Below are 9,890 nucleotides of genomic sequence, written 5' to 3'. Positions count from 1 at the left end.
ACATATACCACAAACATCTAAAGAATAGTCTTAAAATATTCATGATACATGCATGAAAATATGTTGGCTTAGTGAGCTTCTGATTATTAGGTGAAAGATCCAAGTACACAGTTACAATGGTGAGACACTAGCTCCAATAGTGGAAAATTAAGTAACTCCTTTCTTCTCCAAAGGATGATCTTCTCTCCTATGCCAAGCTAGAGAAGCGAAGGCTAGCTCTCTAAAGTCTATCACTCCAAAATCCATTTTCTTGAGTTATGACGATGTATTTATAGCTAATGAGGTGACTCTCCACCTCCCATGTGACTCTTGACCCCCTTCATAACTCTGAGCTTCTACTATGAAATTTCAAATTCTTACATGACCTTTGAGATTCTATATGACTCATTTGTCCACATGTGACTTTACATATTTCACATATGACTCTTTGACTTCCACACATTACATTTTCCCTTTTCCTTTTGATAATTACATCATTACATCCACAATTGATGTGGAAATACACATTGAAACATATGGCATTGTGATCACACTTGAACAAGACTTGACTTGGAAATGATGACATGTGACTTCATGATGATCTGACATTGCTAAGCTTCTCTTCTTGTTGCTTTCTTTGTATCATCTTGTCTTCACAGATTCTGAAGTGTCTTCTAGCACAATCACTTTCTCCTCCTCTCCAAGCAATCATATTGTCATGTCAAGATATGGTACCTGTAAGTGAAATCTAATCATGACAAGATGACGTCAGTCCAGAAATATCCTAGTCTAATTTTCTTCATGAAAAATACTTACTAACTTGGAAATGAGTGCTAGATCGAGAGGAAGGGTCAGGGATTACACGATGTGTAGTTCCAGAGGTCAAGAGTGAGGGGCTGAGGCTTGAAACTATGTAATGAACAGTTCTGGATGCTTGCAAAGTAAGACTTTACAGTTGAGGGTCACAGTGAGGTGAGCTTGCCCATTGTAACTACGCAATGCACAGTTATAGAGGGAGACTAGGAAATTGGATTGCCAACTTGCATAGTTCAAGGAGTCAGGGGCACACTACAAACTGAAATTGCGCAATGCGCAGAAAGAGATTGGTTGGGAGGAGGTTGAACGAAGAAATATCAATTGTAGAAAATGACTGAGTGTGGGATAGAAGAAGCGAGAGATGAAACAAGAACAAGACTTGAACATGATCACACACTTATAGACGACCAATCACTCACAAAGGAAGCATTTACTACACAAAATCAACACGTTCATATTTAAACAACAATAGTACAATACTTACCTCCAAGTGCGAAACTTAAGATACACCTTGTGATACAAGTGGCGACACTAGTGAAACAATCCCCAAGACTTGGGGGATGCATCTAATGCATGTTTATATGATAGATAGAAAATAATAGTGTATGAGAACACATTAGAAATTCCCTTTAAGAATGTACAAATGACTCCCTTTGACTAAATGCGACACTTTCTTAACCACAAGACGACACTTGCAAAAGTAAGAGAAAAGTGCAAACAACACTTGCAAAGGCTTAAATAAAGTGAAAGCGACACATCCTAGAGCGAAGATAACATGAAAATGACACTTATTAAAGTGAATGCAAGTAAAAACAACATTTGTGAATGTGAAAGCGACACTTGCGAAAATAAAGGTACACCAGAGTGACAATTGAGAAAACTCATTGAAATAGAAGTACAATTGCAATCAAAGTGAGAAAGACTGCCAATGGAGGGTGCACAGTAAATGTCAACATGCATTGCGCAGTACATTGTGCTTATGGATTGTGCAATCACTGTTACTAGTGATTGTGCAAGCCTTACCTTCAAGGGTTGTGCAATGCATATCTAAGCTTGCATATAAAAATGTGAGTTTGTGGATTCATCGAAGACAAAGCATGTGTGAGCAAGTGATCTTGACACTTAGAAGAAGACTTTAACACTTTGCAAAACATTAGACGACCAAGAAGTGACCATGGAATGATATATCGTAACATCCTTAGTAGGATCCAAAAGTCAAATGTAAGCAAAATTTTGGAAGGTATTTGTCACATCGACAACAAAGCCATAGCCAAAATTCTCTCCACATACCAAAACGAGTTTCCCAATTTCACATTTCCTCTTTGTAGTGATTTGATTGCTAAAATCTATAGACACCACCCTCGTAAATTTAAGCCTCCAAAATTTTAAGAAACGATACTTATTCTAAACCATTAAAACTACTAAAACTTTACCTATTAAAAATAAGATAAAAATCACAACCATATAGAACAAAGAAATATTTATGAAAGTATAATAGAAATGATAAAGTAGAGAAGGAAAAAAATTATAAGTAAACAAAAGGTTGGGATATTAAAACCAATTTGGCAAATTGAAACAAAATTGCCTACTTGAAATAGTGAAAATTAAAAGTTTATTAAAAAGAATACGATGAACTACATATTTATGATAAATGATTTATTAAGACTCACCTACCAATATATCAACCATAATATTAATAAAAAATAAATAACCGTACTCACTATGGGATGGGATAGGAGGAAAAAGAAAGTTAAACGAACAAACAATCATCACTTAACAACCATTCACTTTACAACAATCTTTGTTAACGAACGGTAAACCTACCATCATAATATAATCAAACTTTACCTTACGATATTTTCATGACATTTCACCATACTTTTACCTCCCCTAGTTCTTCCACCTGTAATTTGACCGTTCAGTTGCGTTTAAAATATACACTTTCAAGCTTTATGCACGATTTTACAAAAATCAAAATTCATGTTTATACGTAACTGTCTATTTTTATTCAAATTATGAAGACATTGACTGTATCTCCCTGCCTCTGAGTCTTCGATTGTGTTCATGTGTCAATATCACGCAACGCTCTTAATTGACCTCCGCTACCAAAACGCCATAATCGGACGGATGAAGATCCCCTTAGTCAAGCTTATGAAAAGCTAAAATTTTGAATTGACCTCTTCTCGAAGAACGCTCCTTCTTCGATTGAACAGGTGAAGATCCCCTTAGTCAAGCTCATGAAAAACTAAATTTTGACCTTGTGATCTCTTGACTGTCAGCCAGCGCCACCCTCGATCGGCTATCTACAAGGCTTCCCTTTGACTGGTATGCGACATATCTCTAACTTGACAGTTATGCGACATATCTCTAACTTGAAGGCTTCCCTTTGACTTGTATGCGACATATCTCTAACTTGACTGGTATGCGACATATCTCTAACTTGAAGGCTTCCCTTTGACTGGTATGCCACATATCCCTAACTAGAAGTTTAATGCATGGGAAGCATTAAGCCCGATAGCAAGTCTTTTATTTGTTTATTAGTGGAATAGGCAATTCTGGTGGTAACATACTCGGTTATACAGGGTCGAGTTTTATCGGCTGACACTATAACCTCGAGGAGGAACAGCCCAGCTCGCAAGAAAGACCATTGGGTAAAATGAGACTTGAGCTCGTGACATACACAACGGCATTGACGACTTAATAGATCGTCAACTGGCCACTAGACCAAACCTGTCCGGGCCAATAGCAAGTCTTTTCATCTAGACAAGATTATCTAACTTTTTAAATAAAAAATTAAAATAGAGAATTGTTTTTTAGAGTGTAATTTTCAATTTTCAATTAAAATAAAATAAAATTAATTGGTTCAAAACATCTAATCAATCAAATCCTAATAGTAAGAAAGACCGATATGAACAATAAAATAAAATAATTTCAATAATAAACTAATTAAAAATAAATAAAAAACCCAACTGATCCACTATCGGAGGATGCTAGTGTGATTTTTAAGATTGGAAGAAAAATAAAATCATTTCAAGAGTAAACCAATTAAAAATTAAAAAAACCCTAACTGATCCACTATGGGACGATGCTAGGGTTTCCATATTGCATGATGGAAAATATTGATTCTGACATTTAAATTTTACTTGTTTGTATTGAAAACTGGTTGCCTCGATCCCATGAATGGACAACAAATCTGGGAATAAATAGTATATGGAAAATGGGATTTGGTGGCAATCTGATGATATTTCGGATTTTGGAATGAGTTTATAGATCTTGTTTGCATTGGGGATTCACACAGAAGAAGCTTGAAGATGAGTACTATTGCACTGGCATTGGATCTCATGCATAATCCTCTGAAGTTTTGACTTTTCCTTCATTTTAGCTACTGTGTTATTCGCCCCAAGAGATCATAAAATTGATTCATTCTCAGACTTAATCGCACATTAATTCATCGGTCAACTCCAGATGTTCTAATTGATTTTGCAGTCTTCTATTTATTATAAGTTTTGGAATTTTTCTCTGACCTAAATTTATTTGTTCAATAAAAATATATTGGAATTACAAATTTGAGTAAACTCTACACAGTTTTCCAATACTCATATTACTACGTCTCATTAATAAAAAATTATAATTTGTCTAGAAAATTTTGTTTCGAATGGTCGTGTCGTAAATCACCAGTATAAGAAAATTCATGTTACAGTTTCAGAGATCCGAGAGTGTAGATTCAAAATTCGTGCAAAAAGGTTTTGCGGAACTGCAAAAAGCACTGGATTATGAAACCTGTTGCCAACATGGTTAGCTTATTTGTAAACTGATCTACCCATTCAGCGGCGACGTGGAACAGTAGTACAGGAAGTGAGGGGATCCGATTGATATAAATACTGGAAAGTGTAAGGAAATTCAATTCTGTTCAGAACAGGGCAAAAGTGTCTTCCACTTCTCATCAATTGACCCAAATGGAATCGAGTACTTCCCAGCTTCATGTGCTAGCCGTGGATGACAGTCGTACGGATCGAAAAATTATCGAAAAGCTGTTGAAGAAATTTTCTTATAAGGGTAATGGAATTGATGGGTATTAGCTGGTTTAGTTTGAGTTGTGTTAAGTAGGGTGGTTCCAAATCAAATTTATACAAACCAACCTAATACATTGATAGGGATTTTCAATACAGTTGCTTGTTTTGAGAATACCCATATCATTGAATCAAGTTTATGCGAACCAACTTAACAAGTTGATCGGGATTTTCAACACAGTTGCTTGTTTCGAAAATATCCATATCATTTCAATGATTTGATTGCTGGTCGTATGCTATAGTTGTTATGTTTTCTTGATTGCAGTAACGGCTGTGGATAGTGGGAGCAGAGCGTTGGAATTTTTGGGATTAGAAGACGATTCCGACTCGGTAAATGTAAGCAGTCAAAAATTATATGTTTCATTTGTTTTGATGATTAGTGGAGTGTATAATGTAATATTATTATAAATCTGTTCTAAATATTAAAACTCTAGAGATCTGAAATTTATTTTCATATTGCTAGAATCTTCTATACTATTGGCCTTTAGGTTAGAATCTTTTATACTATTGGCGTATAGGTTAGAACTCGCTAAAAGAATTAGTAAGTAATTTCATGCCTATCTCAGTATTTTTATGGGGTCCTCTGCTTAAGCTGAGGAATTGATTGGATAGCCAAAAAGTTGGTTAAATCTGGGTTAAAAAATTCAAAAAATTTTGCTAGAGGCAGTGTTTCAATCATATTTTTGATGATGGAAATGGATTTAGCACCATCACAAATTTCTAAATCACCTAAAATTATGAAGTTTGGCCACTTTTAATTGGATTTACAAAATCCCATCAAATTTTTTCAAAAAAAAACCAGAATTTCAGTAACTTTCCGAAAAAAAAAACATAATTGTTAGACTACCACTATCTTTATCGTATGATTCGTTATAATATTAGCCTCTGCATGTGATACAGGAAGATCTTCAGGCCGTGAGTATGATAATCACGGATTACAATATGCCAGGAATCTCTGGCTACGATTTGCTGAAGAGAATAAAGGTACTGTTTGTTCTTTCCAAATGTTTAGAGGATAAACGGTTGAATTCGTTTCATGGAGTGAGTGACATGCACATATTTTGAACTAAAACTTGCAGGAATCCTCAAAGTTCAAGGACATTCCCGTGGTGATCATGTCCTCAGATAACGGGCCATCTCTAATTCGCAGGTAAAATGTCAATGCAGAATTGATGTTCTTCTTTTTGAATATAACGTAAACTATACAGTGGCATAGTTAGTTGCTTGAGTATTCTTACAGAAACCTGTAAGCTGAAATGCAGATGTTTGGAAGAAGGCGCAGAAGAATTCATTGTCAAGCCCGTGCGGTTAGCAGATGTAAGACGACTGAGAAGTTATATCGGCGGTGATCAATAAGAGGGAACTAACTCCCTTCGGCTTAAGGTCAGTATTGAGATCGCTGTCTTGTATATCAGTTAGGTCTAACAGCGAACAATTTTGCTATGGAAGATGAAAGCCAATTTTCTGGAAGAAAATGCAGGTTACGTATTGTTTATTTGTTAATTTGACACCACTTCCAATACTATCCAGTATCTAACACTATTTTTTTTCGAAAGCTCAAGAAACCCATCTAATCATGTTTGCTGTAATATTTAATTAATAGAATCTAATATAAATTCGGCCAAGTCCTTGACCTGGAACTGGTTGTGCAAGAAACCCATCTAATCATGTTTGCTGTAATATTTAATTAATAGAATCTAATATAAATTCGGCCAAGTCCTTGACCTGGAACTGGTTGTGACCAAAAAAGCCGTGAAGCGTATTTGTTTGAAAGTTGCAAATAAGCAAGCCATGAAATTATAATCCTTAATATCATAATGATATTGAACCATCAATAATTATGATATTGAACATTCAATTTATGTGATCATGGATTTGCTTATAAAGATATCATACATTAAAAAAATTCATCAAATTAAAAAAATTGAAAAAATTAAATTATTATTATTATTAAAAATTAATTTATGAATTAAACATACATATATATATATCAAAATATGTAACAAGATTTTTAATCATGAAGATTCACTTTTATTTTATTATAGAAATATTTAAGTGTGGATTGTTACTTTACCTCCAATTTCATAAATTGAAAAGGGAATAACAACTGTTGATACAAATCCCAATGCTTTATCTTAAATAACAAAAAAAATATTCCATACCCTTCTCAAAAAATTAAATCTCTAACATCTATTTATTCATTATAAATAATTAAATTAAATTTATAAAATTTTATTCCAAAATAAAAAACCTAATATTCATTATAAATAATTAAATTAAATTTATAAAAATCTTGTTCCAAACTAAACAACGTAATGAAAATATCATTATTCCTACCCCATAATGAAAATAACATTAAATATCCTTACAATAATATCTTCATACTCCTAGTTTAATTGTTTTCCATGCAAGAGCAGTCATATGTGAACTACTCTTACGTACTCTTATGTACGGTCACTTGCGAATACTTCTTAAGGATTGGAGGAATTTGAAGGAGTATAACTCCACACTTAACTACTAATTTAATTGTTTTCCATGCAAGAGCTGTCATATGTCAACTACTTTATGTACGGTTACGTGTGAATATTTCTTAATCAAGATTGGAGGAATATAACGCCTCAACAAATGGCAAAAACAATACGCAACGTAATCTGCCAGGCATGAGCATAAACAATACGCAGCTTTTATGATTTTAATTGTAACAACAACAAATCTACCAACCATGAGGTATGAAATTGGACATAGAATAGCTTAGGTAGTTATCCGACCAACACTTCAAATCAACCAAGCAAGATTATTCTCTCGCTCCATCAGCGCAAATACTGTTCAATAGAAAGGTAAGTTTTAAAAGGGAAATTAAAAATAGAAGTCCATCGCCATATTTGATGCAATTAGATATTTTAGGAAAAGATGTAAATTAGTCTCTAATTAGTTATGACATAGAACACACCGTCCGTGTATGCCTTTTTTCACAACTTTTCCCATGTCAAAGTTTTGTCTTGCCAAACGAACTAGGTATATACAATAATTTTAATAGGGACTTTTATTTTCCAAATTTTCCGAAACCATCTCTTGTTTTGTAAAGAGAGTTTGGAGCACATAATGTATTGGTAAGTTTCAACAACCGCTAATGTACCTTTGTGGAAAGACCCTGCCCATATTATATGATCACCCCCCTTTGTTCTACCGAGTCATGTCCTTCTGAGTACCATAATGTAATTATCCTAGACTTCAACATAATATGCCGTCATCCCTATGTCATTTTCATCTTCCCGGAAACCTCCCATGCCAGTGTTGTATTACTTGCGCCAAGTAGAAGTATCCCCTAGCATGTAATTTGTTGATGATACCATTTGAGAGGCCATTATCCGAATTGGCACCAAAGATGTGATCTCGACCAATTAAAATGCAACCACTTGAACCAAAAGACTAATAGATTCACTGGAGGAACCAAAATTTAATCTTATTGAGACTCATCCAAATATAAGAGCCAGTTTTTTAACCTATGAGGCCATTTCTGATCCATTCTGAAGCCTCTATGTGATTCAAGTACTTTTCTTGAATGATATCCCTCTAGGAACTCTCACGAAATAATGCACGCCATAAGGATTTGATCAAAAGGGCCCAACTGAAAATTTTCACATCCAATATGCCCCATCCACCAAATTCTTTTGGGATAATGATCTTCTCCCATTTAATGAGATGGAATTTTCTCCCCTCCCCAGTGCTAGCCTAGATGAAGTGTGCCATGATGCTCTAGATTCTAGATATAATGGCAACAAGGAGGAAGAATAAATGTGCCCAGTAAGCCATGTGTTAGACATCTATCTAACTGATCAAATAATTTCTGACGAAATTTATCAATAATCCATAGCCAATTTTCCGTCATATAGTAGTTGGGATTTAACATGTATCCCAAATATGTGAAACCCTCGCACAGGGGCTTAGTAGCCACCCTAAATAAACCAAAAATAAATTCAATTTCCTCTTGGTGTCCATCTGTGTAAAGAAGAAGTGAGTTGTTTCCATTCACCTGCAAACCAGATGCCTTGCCAAATCTCTTAAAGATATGATGTAGAGCCTGCCATTGTGCTTTGGACACCATCTCGAAAGCAAGGATGTAGTCCACAAAGAAGCTGTGGGATATTTCAATGTTCCTTTCGAGTTTTATGCCACAAAAGATACCAACAGATATTGCATCTCGAAGCTTATGACAAAGTCTATCCATAGCAAGAATAAATAGTAGGGGTGATAGTGAGCATCCCTGTTGTAAAGCCGTACTCGCACATAAAAAATGGGCAGGATATCCATTTATCAATACTACAAATTGTACCGAAGTCACACATGCCATTATCCATTCAATATTGTACATCTCGAGTTCAATCTTTGACAGAACAAGACGCAGAAAAGTCTAATCCACACAATCCTATTCTTCCTGCAAATCCACGTTCATGACAATCGCCTCCATTTTCTTCGTGTGGATGAAATATAGGCATTCTTTGGTTGTGGCCACATCATGTATCAAACAATGTTGGAGAAAACCATATTTTTCTCTGGTGATGAAGGATGAGAGAGTCGACTTCAAGCATTTGATAATGATATTTGTAATAAGTTTGTAAGTAATATTACACAGAGATATAAGTTTGTAATCCATAAAGGTGTCTAGATCTGATGTCTTCAGAATGAGAGTGATAAATTTAGAGTTAATGTCCCTTGTCATATTCCGATTGATCCTTGATTATTCAACCATATGTAGCATTTCCATCCTCATGAGATCGAAGAAGTGAAGAAATAATTCAGTTGTCCAGCCATCTGGGCCAGAACACTTATCTTTGGCTAAATATTTTAGAACCCAATGTATATCATCTAACCCTATAGGTCTGTAAATAACTTGATTTTGTGCCTCATCGAACATGATTGGATAACTCTTTGATCCCCACATATGATCTTCTATATTAACTCCATTACGTTTCCTGTAGAAAGATTCAAAGAATAAAAAAGCTTCCCATTGAATCTTTGTTGTAG

General features: G+C 34.8%; 1 protein-coding gene across 1 annotated transcript; it reads left to right on the top strand.

Moving 5' to 3' along the window:
* Positions 1-4,751: 4,751 nt before the first annotated feature.
* On the top strand, positions 4,752-6,221 carry LOC149232333 (two-component response regulator ARR9-like). The gene is made up of 5 exons (XM_089381885.1): positions 4,752-4,851; positions 5,131-5,195; positions 5,766-5,849; positions 5,945-6,015; positions 6,128-6,221. Exons 1-5 carry the CDS (start codon positions 4,752-4,754, stop codon positions 6,219-6,221), a joined length of 414 nt encoding a protein of 137 aa, XP_089238011.1.
* Positions 6,222-9,890: the final 3,669 nt, after the last annotated feature.

This window comes from Pinus tabuliformis, chromosome J (assembly GCF_031772625.1).
Source record: "Pinus tabuliformis cultivar Carrire ecotype Pingquan chromosome J, CPIR1, whole genome shotgun sequence".
NCBI lineage: Eukaryota > Viridiplantae > Streptophyta > Pinopsida > Pinales > Pinaceae > Pinus > Pinus tabuliformis.
This window is presented reverse-complemented; position numbering and strand designations above follow the sequence as displayed.